The sequence below is a fragment of the Microtus oregoni genome, unplaced genomic scaffold (genome assembly GCF_018167655.1).
Source record: "Microtus oregoni isolate MIOR12 unplaced genomic scaffold, Mior012 000045F_ref0000178, whole genome shotgun sequence".
In the NCBI taxonomy this organism is placed as follows: domain Eukaryota; kingdom Metazoa; phylum Chordata; class Mammalia; order Rodentia; family Cricetidae; genus Microtus; species Microtus oregoni.
The window spans coordinates 19464569-19485974 of record NW_024543219.1 but is presented as its reverse complement, the minus strand read 5'-3'; the positions used below and the strand labels follow the sequence as shown (position 1 = coordinate 19485974).

The 21406-nt window shown below is 43.9% G+C and overlaps 1 protein-coding gene across 1 annotated transcript in view; it reads right to left on the bottom strand.

Moving 5' to 3' along the window:
- The window catches only part of LOC121435153 (dual specificity phosphatase 29), a 34405-nt gene that overhangs the window by 9690 nt on the left and 3309 nt on the right, over positions 1 to 21406 (bottom strand). The window contains exon 2 of the mRNA XM_041634260.1: positions 3036 to 3256. Within this exon, the coding sequence (XP_041490194.1) occupies positions 3036 to 3256 (221 nt within the window). The remainder of the gene's footprint in view (positions 1 to 3035; positions 3257 to 21406) is intronic.

Below are 21406 nucleotides of genomic sequence, written 5' to 3'. Positions count from 1 at the left end.
AAGGGCAAGAAAAGCAAGAGGGAAGAAAGAGAAATACAGTTATATTTTGTTTATGATCTAACAAATAGAGCTTGCCTGATGATCAGAGTGCAAAGCAGGCACACTGGCCAGCCTTACAGACCAGGCAGTGGGTGCACACACGTATATTCCCAGCAGGCACACTGGTCAGCCTTACAGACCAGGCAGTGGGTGCACACACCTTTAATCCCAGCAGACACACGAGTTAGCCACAGAGGCCAGGCAGTGGTGGTGCACGCCTTTAATTTCAGCACTAGAGAGGAATGTAAGACAGAATGAGACAGGAACTTGTTCTCTTTTCAGTTTGAAGATTTCGTAGAGGTAAGAGCTCTCTGGTGGTTGGCTGCTTTGCTTCTCTGATCTTTCCGTTTGAACCCCAATATTAGTCATGCTACAGAGAAAGGCCTGCTTTGGGGCCAGACTGTCCATCAACACTTGTTACATCAGGAGTATAATAGGAAACATGCAACCCAGGTCTGGCTCGGAAATGCCACAGCAGTGCCCCTTAGTGTTCCAGTGCGTGATTCGACACTATCAGGCCACCCCCAGCTTGTGACAGACAGGTCCAACACCTGTCATCCGCTTCTCCGAGCGTCTGTGGCAAGTCTTGTGCTGGAGCCAAGCTAATGAGCCTTCTCTTTTGTTCCTCGGACCACTCAGGACACAGATGACAGTGGATGATCACGATGACATTTTTGTTTGCCCTCTGCCGGCACTTGAAATGTGAGCAGCATGATAGATTGAAGGTTTTCCCTGGAAAGTCAGTTCTGCCACCCTGGCATCGATTCTCCCAAGAAACGCAGGTGGGGGCTGAACAGCAGCTGCCCCCTTCAAAGGGAGACACAAGGCTGTCTTCACCCCCATACCTCTATCCCACCGCCACACAGACAGCGCCGTCCATTCAGTGGACGCTCGGTTCTGAAGAGTTGGCATTTCAGACCCTGGCTTGCGGAAGTCTTTAGACATGCAAAATTCAAAGGTCATTGAGAATGGAGCCCAACCCCCTAAGCGCCGACAAGGTCTGCTCCCTAACCCCAGGCAGCATGTTTATGAACACACTTCACCCGTGCGTTGTTTCCTGTGCGCTCTCTGACTTCACTACGCACCCTTTCTCCTTGACCTGCCCTTTTCTGGGTGCTTTCATGCTCCCGGTCTAACACCAGCCTGATGTTTTCTTGCTCCAGAGCCTAAATCTTTTCCCGACTTGGCAGTGAGGGCAGCTTCTCAAACAGTGTCCTGGGATACTGTAACAAGCTTTCATGTGAGTATATCATACAAGTTCAAAGTCGGAATATCTTTCTTTTCTTTTAGGACCGGAAACTTTACAGTGGTGAGGTGCACGCGCTGGCATAGTTCCTCTCTATCAAGTGCATCCGCAGGCCTCCTGCGCTCCAGGTTCTGCGCCAAGCGCTTTCCGGATCCCTCCGCTGCTCTTCATCTAGCAGCTCAAGGTTCATACCTCCATCGCTGGAAGAATCACTTCACTACGGAGTTTTGTGAGGAGAAACTGAACCCGGCCTTGTCTTGTCCAAGGCCTGTCAGGCACCTTCCATTAAGAGGGAGTTCTAAGACATAAACATGGCAACTGAGCACATGAAACAGATATTGAAGGACTGGATTGCTGTACTGTGTCACCCGTCTGCCCCTCCCACACACACAACAACAAATACGTTTTCTGTTAACTTCGAATACAATGAGGTGAATTTTATCTCACGGTGAGGAGTCAGTTCAGTTGCTTTTTTGATCCTGTGTGGAAACTGAGAATGTACAGAATACAAAAGACATCCGTAACTAGAACACAAAAAGACAGCTCAGAAATGATTCGTTCCTCCCTCTAATCCAAGCTCACTGGTGGTTTTTCATTGCACAGTGTCTTGGTCCAGAATGTTGACAAATTTTGTGGGTGACTATGACTGGCCGTGGGGCTAATAGTGCCATCAAGGTCCATGGGCTGGCAGACTTGGCCTAGGCCTAGCCCCAGGTTGCAAGTTCTGAAGCAGGTCAGTTGGTCAGCGAGCCTTGGAATTCAGGCCTCTTGTGGCAACAAAGGCTTCTTTTCAGTAACTGGATACCCTGAGTTATGTGATGACTCCCACAGGGGTGTGACTCATGAGGCTGAAGTCAGAGCCCCGACTAGGCAGGTGATGTCCCTGTGGCCTCTGTGGAATGTACTGAAGCGCACCCAGCAGCAGTAACTGCATATTGTCTTACCCTTGGTGCCCTTCTCTCCAAAATAGCCTTGGAGCTCCCGCTGCAGTAGAGCAGCCAAGAGTGCATTTAAAGGGCAAGGATCAGCACTTTGACTTAAAAGATGGATAAGTGAAACCGGGACACTGCGGGCGCAACACCCAGACCCTCTAGTGTAGTTCATACAAATAGTTGAGGCTCCTCAACTTTTAGAAGGTGTGTGTCTTAGGGGGCAGTACGTGGGTTTGCGTGATTAGCAGAAGTATTTCAAGTCTGTTCATGGGTTCTCAAGAAAGCCAACTCCTTAAAAATTGAAGCCTTTGGCTCTGGTCCAGTTTGGGCCCAAGCGCGACTAGCGTTTTGGCTGCAGTTCCCAGCTTTGAGGACTCTAGTCCACCCAAGGCCTTTTTAAGAATGGATGGCCTTTCCTTCATAGACAGACTCAGACCAAAAGCCCGGCAGTGTAAACCTCCGGCTTTTCTTTCCCGACAGTGGCTGTCAAGCCCAGAACCCCAAAAGCAATGTAAGTGGCGGGGCAGTTAGCTCAACCAATCCCTGCCGACAACCCTCAGCCTCAGGGCACCAGGTTTGAGAATCCCTACTACTCTCCACGCTGCTGGCAGGAGGGAGGCTTCTTCCTGGGGAGGGGCCTAAGTATGGGGGCATAGCCTTTCCCCTGAGTTGGGGGTACGGATCTGCCTTGGCAGGGCGGGGGCGGGGCCTCGGCTTGGGGGCGTGCTCTATGCCTGGAGGCGGTACCTGTCGGGTGGGGCGGAGCCTCAGCCTGGGGGGCGGGCCTGGGCAGGGCACGGGAGGAGAGTGTCTCTTACTGTGGTCGTCTAGGAGCGCCGAATCAATGAAGGCGGCAGCCGAGTGGAAGAAGACGCTGAGGTCGAAGCTGGGCACGTCGTCGGCCTCGACGCCATGGTACTCGATGGCCATGTCGCGGTAGTAGTCTGGCCCAGTGTTCACATTCCAGCGGCCGTGCGCAGCGTTCAGCACATGCGTGAAGCCTGCTTTCTGCAGCCCATAGCGGTCCAGTGCTGTGGCCCTGGGGCAGGGAGAAGGGTCAGTCGGTGAACACCAGGTGCTTCGGGAGGTACACGGCTGTCTTCGCGGGACCCTGAGCCTTCCCAGTACAAGGCGATTACAAGCAAAGACCCAAAGAAGTCCCTCTCTTCCTGAGCCCCAGGCCGCTGAGCACTGTCCTGGTGTTTCAACTGAGAAAGCAGTCCCCAGGAGAAGGCCCTGGCTACTTTCACTTTGCCCTTTACCCTTTGCCCTTTCACTTTGGATCATTCACCTAACCCTGCAGTTGCTGGGGCTGGACCTGCCAGATCTCCCCATAGGCCCCTGAAATAATCTGGTCATCTGGGTCTGTTCATCTGTTCACTGAGCCGCAGGAGAGCCTTTAAAAGAGGCCTTTAGTCTGAAGCCTCCATACATTTATGGGTTTCGGAGTCATAGCTTAAAAAACTGCTTCAAGTGGGTGGTTATGTGGGAGGATTTCGTTGGGGTTAGATAAAAGTCTTAGATTGATGCTTCCAGGGTTGGAGGACACACTGTGGGTGAAGACTGGATGCTCTCTTGACCCCTTCGCCTAGTTGGGCTTGCCTTGTTTTAAGGACTTAACTTCCTCCAGGTGCGAGTCTTGGTTTTCAGCAGAATTTCTAGGAACAAACCTAAGGTCACTTTGAGGTAGTTAGCCTGAGAATAGAGCTAGACAAAAAGGCCATTGGCTGGAGTGTCAAGAGCAAGCAGTTTTTCCTAAAGGGAGTGGGGGGCGGGGGGGGACCTACTACAAGGACTACAAGGATGAGCATTTGTTTACTGCACACAGGGGTCAACAATGAGGAGAGGAAGAGGGAGGCGAGGCAGACCATGTCAAGGAAATACCACAACCGAAGGTGTGGACACTGAGGATGATGAAGGAAACCATGACTTCTGATGTCAGTCATTTATCCCCAAGTAATGATGGGGATTCTTTGGTGTGCTCATGGTGCAGAAAGAACAGGTTGATAAACCAAGGTCTCCGGGGAAACTTCGGTTCTAATAGGTATAGCAGATCCCAACTGAACAATGGGAGCCGTGAGACACTAAGACCACAGGACACGGTATAGCGTGACCATGAGACTGCATTCTGAAGGGTGCTCAGCAGAGGCCTCTGTGATGGGTGCGGTACTGGAGGCCTTGGACTAAGGCAGAAAACAGACTGGGGCAAGAGTGTTTCATCCAGGCTGAAGGACTGCGTGGGCTCGGTGGGTCCTGTAGGCCACAGTGAAGAGGAGTTTGGATATTACTCTGGCTGTAGATGGCTTCAGAAAGGAGGTGAGAGCGTTGTTTAAAAGATCGGTACAACTGATGTGTGGAGGCAGATGGATTGGAGGGAGATGAAAAGTAGAAGCAAGAAAGGCCTGCTCTTGTGAAAGAGAGGAAGGAGGCATGTTCTGAGGGGTATCTCAGCAGACTAAATGGGAATGGGGGAGGAAGAGGGGACCAGAGCATATGATGGGAGGGGAGGAGCCTGGGACCAGAGTGTATAATGGACTGGGGGGGACGGGGAGAAGAGACCAGCATGTATGGTGGGGGAAGAAGAGAGGAGGCAGGGACCAGCGTGTATGATGGAGGTGGAGGGAGGAGGAGGGGCCTAGAGTGTATGAGGGAGTGGGGAGAGGAAGATTTGGAGGGAATATAGGCTTTGGTCTTAGAAGTGCTTGGTTGTCAGGATCAGTATCTGGGGGTCAACAAGAACTTTAGTCGGTGTTTGAAGAGAGTGGTAGGGTTCAGCTTTAAGAAGACATGTTCTTCAATAGCACAGAGACCAGCCCACTGTTCAGGGAAGGGTAACAAGGTGTCAGACCTCAACACTAGAGCGTCAGAGTAACATTAAGCTGTCCTAAGTTATTCTGCTGCCAGGATAAATGCCATTATCAAAAGCAACCTGGTGAGGAAAGGCTACAACCCATCAGCAAGGGAAGCAACAGCTTAAGACAGGAATCCTAGGTAGGAACTAAAGCTGAGACCATAGAGGAGCCCCAGGCTCACAATCAGCTACCTTTCTTACACTGTCCGTCTGCCTAGGGCTGGTACCACCCACCATGGGTTGTATCCCCTCCATCAATTGGCAGTTAGGAAAATACCCCCACAAATGTTCCCACAGGCCAGGCTAATGGAGGCAATGCCTCAACTGAGAGTCTTCCCAGGTGTCACTAAGCACAGTGAGGTTACCACCTCTTCTGGCCTGCAGGCATACACACAGAAAGAATATTGTATACATAATAAATAAATAAAAATATTTAAAAAAAAGTGTTTCAACTGCAATAAACAAGGTCACCTAAAAAGGACTGTAAACGGGGCGTTCCTAAGAAACAATGTTTTTTCTAAACCTAATGCAAACAGAATGCCCTTATGAAGTAGATGTTGTGGCAAGGGCAGGCATTGGACTAATGAATGTAGGTCAATTATGGACAGTCAAGGTAACCCTTTGCCATCAGGAGATACCTTGAGGGGACTCTTGTAGGCTCCTATGCCAAATTCATTACCATCGTTTCCTATCATTGTGGTGGAAACTCCTTCCCAGAGGAATTAAAGAATCTAATGCCTATTGTAAGAAGCCATACTGCTCTGGATGATCGAGCAGCTATAGAAGAGAGAACTAAAAAATTAAGAGAAACTGTAAAACAAATATTTTGAAAAATTCTATAAATGAACAAAGACCAAAATTAAAAACACGAATAAATGACATTGTCATTGAAGGTCTTGTAGATACAGGTGCAGATGTAACAATAATTGCACCAGAATATTGGCATCCAAATCAGAATCTTCAGGAGATAAATATTCATCTTCTAGGGATCAGAACGTTATCTCAGATAAAACAGAACATGAGATGAGTCAAATGTATAGGGTCAGAAGGACAGAGAGAAAAATTAAAACCTTATGTGGCTAACATAGCAATGAATTTATGGGCACGTGATTTGTTACAGCAATGAAATACTCAGATTAACAGCCTCCAATCTTAGAAATAAACCACAGATTAACGTATGTTTCTGGGAAAAATATTAGAAGGTATTATAAGTATCAGTCATCAACCATTCAGTTTGTACAACAGCTGCTGATCTTTCAAAGGCACCAAAAGCCCTACCTTTAAAATGATTGACAGACAAACCTGTATGGGTTGAGGAATGGCCTTTAGCAACATAGGAACTACAGGCCTTAGAATACCTGGTACAGGAGCAGTTAAATGCTCAACATATTGAAGAATCAACCAGTTCTTGTAATTCTGCTGTATTTGTTATTAAAAAGAAATCTGGAAAATGGTAACAGATCTAAGAGCTGTTAATAAGGTGATTCAGCCAATGAGCTCTCTACAGTCTGGAATTCCTTTGCCTTCTCTATTACCTAAAGAATGACCTCAACAAGGCATTGGTGGTGCATGGTTTTAATCTCAGCACTTGGGAGGCAGAACAAGGCCAGCCTGGTCTACATAGCAAGTGCCAGGACAGGCTCCAAAGCTACTCAGAGAAATTCTGTCTTGAAAACAAAAACAAAAAGGATGGCCTCTTGTAGTTATTGATTTAAAAGATTGTTTCTTCACTATACATTTACGAGAAAAAAAGACAAAGAAAAATTTGCTTTCATGTTGCCAACTTATAATAATTCTCAACCTCTTAAGAGATATCAATGGAAGATGCTCCCTCAGGGAATGTTAAATAGTCTCACTCTGTGCCAATATTTTGTACATCAGCCATTGGAAATGATACATAAGCAATTTCCTCAACATCTTACTAGCTGATTCAAATGTACTTTAGAAAGAATGTTTGAAAAAGTAAAGAAAATTTTGCCTTGTGGGGGATTACAAATTACCTGTTAATAAATACAAACAGGAGATTCTGTTAATTATTTAGTATATAAAATAGGTCTAAAAAAATTAGACCCCAAAAGGTGCAAATTAGGAGAGATCAATAGTGGACTCTTTTTTTTTCTTGTTTTGTTTTGTTTTTTAAGACAGGGTTTCTCTGTAGCTTTGTAGCCTGTCCTGGAACTAGCTCTTGTAGACTAGGCTGTCCTCGAACTCACAGAGATCCTCCTGCCTCTGCCTCCCAAGTGCTGGGATTAAAGGTTTGCATCATCACTGCCTGGCCAGTTGTGGACTCTTTTTTGTTTGTTTGTTTGTTTTGTTTTTTGAGACAGGGTTTCTCTGTGGCTTTGGAGCCTGTCCTGGAACTAGCTCTGTAGACCAGGCTGGTCTCGAACTCACAGAGATCCGCCTGCCTCTGCCTCCCGAGTGCTGGGATTAAAGGCGTGCGCCACCATCGCCCAGCTAGTTGTGGACTCTTAATGACTTTCAAAGATTGCTAGGAGACATTTCCAGTCTACAGCCCGCTGTTGAGGTAAAAATGATGAACTGAGTAATTTGTTCAAAATCTAAATGATGATAAGGACTTAAATAAATGAATTATCAGATGAAGCTGAGAGAGAATTGGCTTTTGTGGAAAAGAAAGTACATGAAGTACGTGCAGGTTGTTTATTTCTAAAGCTTGATTCCATTTTGATTGTTTTCCCTCTATGCATTCTCCTACTGGAATATTAATGCAAAGGAAAGATACTGTTTTAAAATACATCTTTTTTGCCACATAAACAGTAAAAAATTAAAAATTTATATGGGAAAGGTCTCTGACTTGATTCTAAAAGAAAAATTGAGACTTCATCACTTAGCAGGTATAGAGCCATCAGAAATTTTAGAACCTTTTACTAATGAAGAAATTGATAAATTATGGGCAAAAGGTGAATGTTGGAAAAGAACTTACAGTATTTTTTTTTTGGTGAGAGATTAACAACAAATATCCCAAAAGCAAGGGAATAATTCAATTTATAAAGAAACTAACTGGAGCCTTCCTCACATTGTATGGGAAACACCAATAACTAGCACCCCTACATCCTATACTGATGAAAATGAATTAGGAGTGTCAGGTTGCAAATCAGAAAATTTGAGTAAAGTGGATCTAAGCCCTTATGATTCTGTTCAAGAGTAATAGTTATATATTATTCTCATGGAATTAATGGATTTTATGGGACCTCCCAACATAGTTACTGATTCACAATATGAAGAAAGAGTTGTTTTGCATATTGAAACAAATGAATTTATAGCAAATGATTCAGAATTGACTTTTTTATTTATCCAATACAAGAAATAATCAGGACAGGAATCATCCTGTATGTATAAAACACACATCCAATCACAAATGGGTCTTCCAGACCCTCCAGCATAAAGTAATGGAGAAATTGATCAATTATTGATTGGAAATATGAAGAAGGCCTCAGAATATCATTTTTAAAAATCATGTCAATAACAAAGATTAAAAAAAAGACTTTTTTATCATGTGGCAACAAGCAAAGGAAATTATAAGGAAATGTCCTACTTGTTCTTGGTATAACCAAACTCCACTACCTGGAGAAACTAACCCAAAGGACACTCAAAGGAATGAAATCTAGCAGATAGATGTATTCCATTTTGTAGAAATTGAAAAGTTAAAACATGTACACCACACCACTGATACAGGATTTAAATGGGTGACTGCTATGGGGCAATGGTCTTGTATCCTGTCACTTGTATTATTTTAATAAAACACTGATTGGCCAGTAGTCTTTAGGGAGTATAGGTAGGAAGTAGAGGTGGGACAATGAGAACAGGAGAATTCTGGGAAGAGGAAAGACTTAGTCTGCAGCCATCACCCAGATGCAGAGGAAGCAAAATGAGAAGGCCTCACTGATAAAAGGTACCAAGCCACATAGCTAAAACAAACAAGAATTATGAATTAATGTAGGATGTAAGAGTTAATAATAAGCCTGAGCTAAGAGGCCAACCAGTTTATGATTAATGTAGACCTCTGTGTGATTTCTTTGGGACTGAACAGCTGTGGGACCTGGAGGGACAGAAACTTCTGTCAACAGGTGACTGCTTTGAGTTCAGAAAAGTCTGATTCAGTAATCACACATTTGCTAGACTTTATGGCCATCATGGGTATCCCTGCACAAATAAAGACAGACAATACTCCAGTATATGTCTCTAGTAAAATGAAACAGTTTCTTGCTTGTTACAATATAAAGCATATTACAGGTATACCACACAATCCTACAAGGCAGGCAGTTATAGAAAGATTAAACTGAACTCTAAAGGATATGCTAAATAAACATAAAGGGATAATAAAGACCCCTCCCAGAAATAGATTGCTTAGTGCTTTATTAGTTTTGAACTTTCTAAATGCTAATGAGGAAGAAATGACAGCTGCAGAGAGACATTGGGTAATAGGAAAACCTACGGAATTAAATCAGCCTGTATACTTTAAAGATGTGCTGAGCTCAGAATGGAAACCAGGATATGTGTTGGGGAAGGGGTTTTGCTTTTGTTTCCACGGGAGAAGAAAAGCTATTTATGGATACCATCAAAATTGATAAAGGTTTGATTTGAACAAGAGAGACCTCTTGGTTAGAAGAGGTGATAATCCATCAACCAATGTGATTATTCAATCTAAACTAACTTATATGACTAAAAAAATGGTTCTCATTGGATCAGATATAACTTATCAAAAGGAAGCTCCCCAAAGTTTAGGTTGGGGCAGGGCTTTCTTTTTGTCTTTTCAGGAGAATGAAGGCATCTAGCTAAGGAATCTGAAGGCCACTGGATAAATGAGATGTGTGAAGAAAAGGGCAAATCATCCAGAAAAAAAATGCCCCAAGAAAAAGGAGTAAATTGGCCTATCAGCATATCACATCTCCAACAAGATAAAATTTCATAAATCTTCCCAAATGTTTCTGCTGTTCTCTATAGACATATAATGCCATCAGCCTTTTTACAGTCCCAGTCCAATTAAAAATTTAAACTAACTTTGGAGTTGGAGTGTGGCTCTCTCCTTCTCTAAACTGAAGCATACTTGTTAAAGTAAAATCCAAAAATCTCTGTTTAATGTCAGAATAGTTCACCTCATATGGGACAGAATAAAAAACAAAATGGACTATTTTACTGCCACTAATCTCATGATCTTTTGGTTTTAATTTGACTCTTTAAGACTTTTCTTAAGGTATAAATATATCAAAATTTATAAGATATATATATATATATATATTTTAAACATTTTGTCATGATATTAATGGTCATATAGAGCACTAACTAATCCTAGAAAAAGGCTTCATCTAGCTTCCTGTACATGATTTCAGATCTGGGTCTCTATCAGGTAACCAGGAATTAAGTCTTTATACTCTGGATGTACATAACAAACACGGATCCTTAACCTCGTTGAGATCTGCTGCATATGACATTTAAAATGTCTAAGTTTTCTATAGTGAGCCATGACCATACCTAACAGTAACCTTTGAAGTCTCCTAAAGGATGGGGCCCCACAATGACAGTTCCACCAGGACTATAAATGCACCAGTAAGCAGAAAACCACCACCTACAGATAAGCTATGAACTATAAACTGCTCAGGGCAATTTCGAGGTGGCGAGCTGAGATGATACAGCCTCATAGACTACTCTAGCCGGGACTTGAGACAAGCCCTGCACTTTCCCGCTATGCAGAGACTGGACAACAAATGATACAGTTGCATCTCCCAGGACTTGACAATTAACCCAAATTTTTTCTTTTCAGGCTCTCCTAAAGATTCTGTTGCCCTCCCCAGGCAGCAGGAAGTAAACTTAAATATACGAGGCCACATTCTCAAGGGATGGTGGGTGGTTTTTGGTCTTTCATTAGGTTATGGATATTTGTCATTGTTTAGGGGGTTGGTTACAAGTTGTTATTGGTAATGGTCAGGAAAGAAGCTGAACAAAGGATTAGATTCGGGGTTATTGTTTTGAAAAGAAAACAGGGGATATTATAGATATGGTAAGATAAAAAGGTAGATTATTGATCTACTTTGAAAAGAAAAAGAGGGGGCATATAAAAGGATTAAAAGGTAGTTTGTTGAATCTACTTTTAAACCAGAAAAACAACTACTAGTTTTAAATATTTTACCTTTATATAGGTTTTTGTATACTGATTCAAATTTAAGATTATTTTTGTTAGAACATAGTATACATACATTTCTAATCTTGTTCAAGGTATTGTAATTATGCAACTCATTTAACAATGCAATGCAAATTTCTAGTTCTTAAAAGTTATCATTATCAACTGTTTAGGATCATAATGAAATGCAGGTTAGTAGTTACTACAATCAAACTTGTTGTCATATTAGTTATGTTTTCAAGGTCAAATAAAGATATATTTTAGATAGACACATCATCGTCAAACACTCCAGAGATCTACAAAATATGGGATTGAAGGTATTTTAATAACATAGGTTTTTTTTTTTATATCGAAACATGTCTGCTCCTGGCAGCACCAATCTACTTCAGAAAACATAATGGACACTGAAGAGACTTCATATGGAGTTTATCTACTTTGTGGCAAAAGTCTGGGCAAGAAAATGTCTTGGCTGCTGATTAAGTAAAGTGACTGCTAATCTTTGCCAAGACAAGGTAGGCCAGCCCTTTGAGAATATTCTGCTTCAAAGAAATGTCTCTCCGATATGCTAGGCTGGTTGGCCAAAGATGGATGCCCCAATGTTACAGAGGAAACTTGGGTGACTGCCCAGGCAGTCAGCTGTTTCTGTTATTTCTCACATTTTCTGGAAGTCTCTTGCTTGCACTTCCTGCTTCCTCTGATAATATTTCCTTCCCAGATCTCTGATGGAGTTAAAGATTTTATAGTAGTTATAGTTTTCCTTGTTACCAGATTCAGAAAAGAAATTCGCTAAAGAAATGTAAAGTGTATTAGGTTGAAAGACACAAAAAGGTAGTTTTGGTAATGCAAGTTAGAATAGAAAGTGAATTAGGTGCAACCTTTTGGACTCACCAAGATCTGGTAGATAAGGAGTATTTTCTCTGAATTTGTCAAATGCTAATTACATTGTTGATGTAATTATTGCCTATTTATATTGTATGTAGTTATTATACTTAATGTATATAGTTTTTCTTATATCAGTTATAACCTTTCATTTACTTTAGACTAAAAAGGGAGATGTGGCGATATCTTGTTTTTACTCTAACAAAGCTTGCGTGAAGATCAGAGGACAGAGCTAGCCACCAGTTAACTTTAAAGATCTGGAGGTCTGGACAGAAAGGAAGTGACACAGCTGGGTGGAGAGAGGAATATAAGGCTGGGGAGACAGAAGCTCACTCTCTTTTCATTCTGGAAATTTTGTAGAGGTAAGAGCTGGCTGCTCTGCTTCTCTGATCTTTCAGCTTTCATCCCTAATATCTGACTCTATGTTTTTATTATTAACACCAGTTAGAACTTGTGCTACATTCCAGGCCAGCCTGGACTAGACTGTGGTCCTGTCTGAAACAAGCCCAAGAAAGTTTGGTGGTACACTGCAGAGGCAGGTGGAACTGTCTCTGTATATTTAGACTGTCCATGTACTTCACATGCCCTGCACAACCACACACACACACACACACACACACACACACACACACACACACAAATAATAATGAAAACTGAATCTTGATACTCATTCCTAAGTAGCCCTTAAGGAAACCTGGTTCAGATTTACATTCCAATGTGTAAGGATGTGTATATGTGTGTGTGTGTGTCAGTGCACTAAATGCACGCTTGGTCCCTGAAGAGTCTGGAAGAAGGCTTTGGATCACTGTCAGTGGAATTAAAGTACAGTTGTGAGACACAGTGGGTGCTGGAACTCAAACTTGGGTCCTCTGGAAGGACAACGAATGCCCTGAGTCCCTGTGTCATCTCAACAGTCCCCAAGTTCTAGTTTGTATTGTTTGTGACTTTCCTAGGCATGGTGGTTTGAACAGGAACGGCCCCTACAAGTAGACTCATGTGCTTGGGTGTTTGGCCCATGGGGAGTGGTGCTATTGGAAGGTGTGGCCTTGTTGGTATCTGTGTCACTGGGGGGCAGATTTTGAGGTCTCAGATGTTAAGACTCAGTGGCACATAGTCTTTTCCTGCTACCTTTGGATCAAGATGTAGAAGTCTCAGCTCTTTCTCCAGCCCCATGTCTGCCTGCACACTGTCATGTTTCCTGCCATGATGATAATGGACTAAACCTCTGAGACTGTAAGCCAGCCCCAATTAAATGTTATCTTTTATGAGAGGAAATGAGAATTGCCGTGGTCATGGTGTCTCTTCACAACAATAAAACCCTAACTAAGGCAGGATTTGGTACCAGGAGTTGGATATTGCTGTGATAAGCCTGACCACTTTGGTTTGAAGGAATGTGGACTTTGGAGTTTGGATTAGAAAAGCAGTTAAATGTTTAAAGTGGGCTTAGTGGACCACGCTACTAGAAAGTGGAAGACCGTAGTGCTGAGGGTGGTTTAACCTGTTGGGGCCTGGCTCAAGAGAATATTATTACGTGATGGAGATTTTGACACAGTGTGGCAGCTTTCTGCGCCTGTCGTGAAGGTCTGTCTGAGGTTGAACTGACGTGCTAGGGATTAACTGCAGCAGCAGAGGAAATCTCAGATCAGCCTAGCATTGACTCTAGTGAGGTCAGTAGTGTTCACGGTTTATTTATTTATTATGCAGATTGTGTTCTGTCTGCATGTCTGCCTGTACACCAGAAGAGGGCACCAGATCTCATCATGGATGGTTGTGAGCCACCGTGGGGGTGCTGGAAATTGAACGCAGGACCTCTGGAAGAGCAGGCAGTGCTCTTAACCTCTGAGACATCTCTCCAGCCCTAGTTTTCACTCTTATGAATATCTATAATGAAAAGGAACACGCTGAACAGGAGAAAACTAAAAAATGTACAGAGTGAGGAGAAATGGAGCACTAGGCAGTCGAATGGAACTAAATCCTGTGTTTGAGGAGATAAACAGACTAAGAAATGGGAAAAGGGGGGGTGAGCTCAGGACAAGACCCCACCCAGCTAAGCTTCCCACCTGTATGTAAGTGTAATTAAAGCACAGTTTAGGTCCAGGAGTGGTGGCACACACCTCTAATCCCAGGAGACAGACACTGTCAGAGCTCCAAGTTCTAGGCCAACCTGATTCACAGAATCAAGACTCAGGACAGCTGCATTTAGGCAGTGAAGGAAACCACAGAAAACAGGAAGCTGGTGGAGATGGACCTGCTACTATGTTTCCTGCCATGAAGATAATGAGCTAAACCTCCATTGTGTTTCAACCATAAGTCAGCCCAATGAAATGTTTCCCTTTATAGAAGTTGCCATGGTCATGGTGTCTCTTCACAGCAATAGGAAACCTAACTAAGACAGTAGGCCAATAAGGTGTCTCCTTTTCATTAACTTGCCTTAGGAATGAGGTGGGGACATTCTGTCACACGTGAGCCTGTTAGACTCATGCTGTTTGCTCCATTGGGTTGTTACTGACAGGGTCTCTATGTGTAACCCAGGTTGGGCTTGAACCTGTAATCTTCCTGCCTTAGCCTCCTGAGTGCTGGAATTCCTGGCAAGCACCGCTACCCCTGGCCTGAGCAGTTTATTCTGAGAGCATGCTCAGTCCCTCCTTTGACTAAAGTCTCTTTAATTCCTTCTCTGCAAACCCATGACCAGGCTCTGCATTCTGACTGCAGTTGAGAGACCAAAGAAGCAAAACCTTTCTGACATGGCCTGGTTTCCTTAATCAGAGCCCTTCCTATCCCTCTTCTCATCCCTGGTCCAGCTTCCTGCCAGTCCCTTTATGGTCGTCTCCTGAAAGCTTGCTTCAAACTCCATCAGTCAGCTTCAGCTGTCAACTTGACATAAACCTGGAATCACCAGGAAAGAGGAAACTCCAGATGAAGAATCGATCAGACCAGACTGGTAATTATAATTGATGTAGAAGGGCCTAATCCACTGTGGGAGGTGCCATCGCTAATCAGGTGGGCCCAGGCTACATAAGAAAGGTAACTGAGCCAGGCAGTGGTGATGCACACCATTAATCCCAGCACTTGGGAGGCACAGGCAGGCGGATCTCAGTGAGTTCGAGGCCAGCCTGGTCTACAGAGTGACTTCCAGGACAGCCAGGGATACATAGAAAAACTGTGAGAGCCTAAGTTACATTTTAAATTTTAATTACTATGCCTAAGAGTCACTTGCCTAAGGACAGATAGTTCCTGAAATGCTGGAGGCTATTGTTTATGGGAGATAGCAAGTCACATATTTCCACTGTGCTAAACAAGTTTGTTTGACACATCTGCACTGGATATGTGTTGTAGAATATCAGTTAAAGGTGTAGTACATTTGTTTATGCTGTGGAACATTTGTTTAATGATGCAAAGATGTGTTGCATTCTTTGATGTTGCATTTGTTTAACTCTGTGAAACTCTGTTACTTTGCCTGTCTAAAATGCCTAATTGGTCTAATAAACAGTTTATCAGCCAATAGGTATGCTGGAGAAAGGACAGGCAGGCCTGGCAATCAGAGAGAATAAATAAAAATGCAGAAGCCATGCCAAGAGCAAGAGAAGGAGGAGGAGGACTGGGGACCAGCCACACCGCCAGACACGGAATAAGAAGGAATGAAAAGATATACAGAAATAGAGAAAGGTAAAAGTCCAGAGGAAAAAGAATGATGGTATAATTTAAGTTAAGAAAAACTGCCAAGGGCTGGAGAGATGGCTCAGTGGTTAAGAGCGCTGCCTGCTCTTCCAAAGATCCTGAGTTCAATTCCCAGCAACCACATGATGGCTCACAACCATCTGTAATGAGATCTGGTGCCCTCTACTGGCCTGCAGGCATGCATACAGGCAGAACACTGGATACTTAATAAATAAATAAATAAATAAATATAAATAAATAAATAAATAAAAAGACTCCATTATAAAAGAAAAAAAAAAGAAAAACTGCCAAGAAACAAGTCAAGCTAAGGCCAGGCATTCATTTAAAAAAAAAAAAGGCCTCTGTGTGATTTATTTGGAAGCTGGGCAGGTGGGAACCCCAAAGAGTAAAGAGCTAAGAGAAAAACACAAACAAACAAAAAACCCAACAACAGATGAGGTTCGCTTGCCCCTTGTTGGACCTGATGGGAATACTTTAAACCCCTGAAATCCATGACTCGGGGTCATTTTCTGGAAACCCAGAGTTGGACCTAGCCAGAGAGTTCACCCACCTAGCCAGTATTTAATTAAAGCTTGCTTCAAATTTGACTTTAAACTGTGATAGTTGTCATATTCTTGACCAGTGGGATTAACAAAACTCTGTCTCAAACAAAACAAAGAAAGAAAGAAAGAAAGAAAGAAAGAAAGAAAGAAAGGAAAGGAAGAAGGATAGCCGAGGAGTCCACTGAACAGTGTATCTCTGTGGCGTCTGCTTCCCTTCCCGTCTTGCCCTGAACTCCTGCCTTGGTTTTCTCTGATGATGAGCTGTATCCTGTAAGTCAGATGAACCCTTTTCTTCTCATGTTGCTTTTGGTCATATAGTTTATTCTCAGCACCAGAAAGCAAACGAGGCTGTGTGTGGTGGTGCACACCTTTAATCCTAGCACTTGGGAGTTAGAGGCAGGGGGATCTCTGTGAATTCTAGACCAGCCTATTCTACATAGCAAGTTCCAAGACAGGCAGCGCAATGAAACAGAGAGTCCTTGTCTCAAAACAAAGAAAACACAAAAAGAAAGCAAGCACACTAGAACATCTCCCCAGATTACACTCTTAGACCTTTGTTGTCCTGATCCCCACCAAATCCCTTTGCAACCAAGACCATTTCCCCCCAAGAGGTCTTATGCAGAGGCAAGGCGGAGTACATGGCCCATAGACATAGGTCCATGGAGACCATCTGTTTTTCAGGTGGAAAGGAGCCACGCCCATGTTGCAGGGTTCTGTACTGGGCAATGAGGACAATCTGCTGGAGGCAAGGCTGCTTCTCATTTTGATGTCGATAGAGGTCAGCCTGTGTGTGGTCCTGAATGTCTGTGTCTTACAATTTGCCGAACTGTTTAATCTGTTGTCTGTAACACTGTAGCGATTCTTGTGTCATTTCCTGGAAGTGGCCTTGATGTCATTGTCCCCATGGAGTGGGGCTATGTGCCCTCTTTGCAGGTGGACTTGGAGCAGTAAGTCTTTTCCCTAGCTTCTTGTCTCATTAAGTCACTGGATGCAAAAGAAAATGCAAATCACTGGCTCACTCGGCCTGCTTGTTCTTGGGTACATTGTGGCCATTCAGGGCAACAGTTTAGGCTGCTGCGGGAACTAAAATCTTTGGAGACTGGCTGAGCCGCCCTGTCACAGGTGTTGCCCAAGACCATAGGAAAACACAGATATTTAAGTTACGATTCATAACACTAGCAAAATTAGAGTTATGAAGTAGTAACAAAATAATTTTATGGTTGGGGTCACACAACATGAGGCCTGTATTAAAGGTCACAGCATTAGGAAGGTTGAGAACCACTAAGCTGAACTAAAGCCTCGGGGGCTTCACTTTTCTTTGCTTGCTGAATAGACGCAATTACACAGATTGGCTTTCACTGCAGAAAGCTTGTCAAAATGAACTGTGCGGTGCTCAAGCTTCTTTACCAGATTAAAGAAATTCATTGGGGGAGCAACGGGAAATTGTACATCAAAATGTTTATCTTTGGGTAACGGGAAAACAGGGAATTCTGATTTTTTTCCCTTTTGGTCTGTGTTTTGTAAATTCAGTGATGAGCATACTATAGTCATTTACTGTGTAAATGGGTACTGTGACTTTATTGATATTATTTCCTTAGTACTCAGGAGAGACTGATTATTACAGAGTCGTGAGGTGGATTTTTAATTTCTTTGGCTTTTTAAGTTTGGTTAGAAAGCCCTTCCCACTGGCCATAGTGAGGCAGGAGAAGAGGCTACACAGTGAGATGTTATGTTAGAAAATAAAAACCTTAGCTGGGGGTGGTGGCGCACCCTCTTAATCCCATTACTCTAGAGACGGAGGCAGGCAGATCTCTGAGTTTGAGGCCAGCCTTTCTACAAACTCAGACAGCAAGGGCTACACAGAGAAATCCTGTCTTGAAAATAAGACACAACAACAAAAACAACAACACCAGAAACCTTTTTCCATGCTGTTTCACTTCCCCACGGTTCACTCCCCAATGATGGAGTCTAAGGAAGGAAAGGAAATAAGTGCTGGAAGCCATGTTTGAACACGATGTATTAGTGATTAATCTAGGCTCTTGGCTCATGGTGCAATCAGTCTTTTACCCTGTTCGAACCGTGCCTGAGAAAGCTTTGTCTAACATGAGAGGGCTGGGCCAGGGCCTCAGCCTTCTTTCTCTGCTACCTTGTCCATGACTGGTGTCCACTCCCAATAGTTGAAAGTTCAAAGTCCAGGTTTTCTGGGAAACATCCACCATGCAAAATTGTTAATGCTGGCATATTTTGCAGCATCCTACACTGGCCGCTCCTCACCTTGGAGTAGCAGGCCAAGTGTCAGCTTTGATGATACAATAATTGTGTGTTGTGTGTGTGGGTGTGCATGTGTATGCACGTGTACGTGTTACCAAGAGGGTCACATCTGTCCAGACACATCAATGAGAGACCTCTCCTCCGTTTCCAGTTTTCCCATCTTCAGGCCCAGGAGATAAATGTCTCTGACTTTTGAGATTGCTAGCTGCCTGGGAGCAAAGGTATCAGAAAGGACAAGATGGAGACCCCAGGATGCAGACTTGGGCTGCTATGGGGTGGGGAGCTGGGCACAGGCATTTGCTTGTGAGAGATCTGGCTTTGGGAAGGGTTTTGGACTGTTGATGGCCCTCTGAAAGGAGGCTTTGGAGGTAGCTACAGTTAATAAAGGTAGGGAGTTGCCGGGGACCCAGACATCTAAAGGGCAGCACAGTTTAAGAGTGCAGGGATGCCACTGTGGAGAGAGATTTCTCAGTTTCTCCATGTCAGTCCAGCTTCATAAGAGGCCGCTCTGCCTAGGGATGCTCATCCCTTCCCAGCAGAGACACAGTGCCCTTCTCACTGACTGTGGAGAGAAAAGAAAGAAAGGTTTTGCTAAGCAAATGAAAGATGTGAAGGAGATTAAAGTAAGAATATTTAAATTACAGACTGTGCCTTTCAAGCATGCTCAAGCAGTTCTTGAAGCACCCATTCAGGGAGTGCTGATTGATAAGGGCCTATGAATTATTCTTATCTCCTAGTTCCTAGCTCTCTGGAGGGCAACACTTGGTTAACCTAATTTGAATCTAATTTAAATGACTTAAGAGTAATAACACACAAGTATGTGCTTGAACCTAATAAAGCCTAATTTATTAAATAGGACGTTTTAGAAGAACTGTATGGCACAGCCAGACAGGGGCCTTTGAAATCATCCTTTATTAAATAAATAAAGAAACAAAGTCCCAGAACAATAAAATGCTTTGCTGTAGGCCGGACAGTTAAGCAGCCATGCACACTGGGGACTTGAACTCTGTACCCTATGTGTGAATGGGGGCTTCTGCTCCACTCTCTGAGGGCCTGTGCTTCCCACTGGGGCAGACTTAGTTCTCTACAAGTTATGGGAAGTGGGTGATGAATGAGGAAGAGTTCCCCATGGGGACATTCACAAGGTGGCTTGTTGACCTGTGTCCCAATCCTCTACTAACCAAGCAGACCTTCTGTGAGGCTGAGAAATCATGGGGACTTGGGGATTTTAGGCATCCCAATGGGGCTGAACCCCTTGGAACAACCTGGGACTGAACACGTGTTTAGAAATCCTGAAACTCACAGGTTCACAGGCATTTTTCCTCATGCCCTGGGCTGGGCACAGGTTGGTTTCTGTCTCCAGGCTGTCCTCAGCGCAAGAAAACCCAGTACAACAAAAACTAGTGCTTACTCTGCCCTTTCTTCCTTCTGTCACACCTCTAGCTCCTGTTTCATCTGCAATAGTTCACACTTGAGTGTTCTGGGCATTGCGATAAGCTCCCATGTGTCTTGACATATTAAAACCTCAATCTTACAGATGAAGAAATTGGAGCTCACAAAACTTGATGGCCAGGCCACAAAAGTCCTACAGAAACCAGACATTGGGGCCCAAGCGCTCCACTATCTGCTGGTGTCCACAAAGAGGGCCTGGCAGAGAAAGAATAGATATCATCTTGGGGGTAATTCTGACCATTCCCAAGTGCCAGGAGTCTCCCAACAGTAGACGATGACCCTGAACATCCATCCATCCTTGCTCTTGAGTCTGGATTGCTTTCCAAACTGTCCTCTGGAGTCTGGCTTTCAGAAATCTTAGGTGCTTTATGGGTAAAAGAAAAACTCATCCTCAGTACAAATAAAAATTTAGGGTTTATGCCTGTGGAGCCAGCCTTGGGTATTGGGCAGTATCTCCAGAGAGACCAAGAAACTCAGGCATTTCTGTCATCCTGCAGCTACATTTATATTCTCACACGGTTGTGCTGCTATGAAGTTCATGGTCCTTTGAAGTCTGTGAACCTTGATAAGTGGTGTCATACCCAGAACCCAAGATCAGAGTCAAGTATGAGGTTGAGTTGATTCCTGACCCCCCACCCCCACTGTGTTTAGACCTTGAGAGCTGCCTGGCCTCTAAGTGAGTGTGTGTGTGTGTGTGTGTGTGTGTGTGTGTGTGTGTGTGTGTATGTTGGAGCCTGATTGGGCAGAGCTTAATTGAATTGAAAGGGCAGTGACATTTTCTTGGTTGAAATAAGCAGGGTTGTAATCAAAGGTCGAGGAAGCTTGCAGACACCCGCCATCCTGCCATTGCCTGGCACCATCTTAAGTAGAATGTGTCCTTTCTCAGACACTCATGGTGCTTCTATGAAAGCAGCCCTCACTTGGCATTCAGCCTTCCACAGGCTGGCCTTCACCCACATTTCTGGACACGTCACTAGCAACAGTGACAATGACATTTACATTGGTCTGTCTCTTCACAGTTTCCAAAATGCTTCCTTTTAGGCTTCAAAGCTTCTTAACAACTATTTTAGAAGTGAGGATATAGGTCCAAAAAGGTAAAAGGCCATGTCCGAAAGCCACTGTACCTTTCCAGGGCTCATGGTAGGCTTCACTGTGGTTTAGAATGTTTGTTCTCCCTCCTCCAGAGCGGGGGGGCCTGCCTTCCTGGCCCTGTCACCAGCAGGTTTTGGCATGGGCTTGCTTGGTCCAGTGAAATATGGCTAAAAATGGCACATGTCACTGGGTTGGGGGTGCATGCCTGTAATCTCTGCACTTGGAAGGTAGAGGCAGGGGTATTAGTGGGATTAGGAGTTGGGAGAGCTGCCTCAGCTATATGAG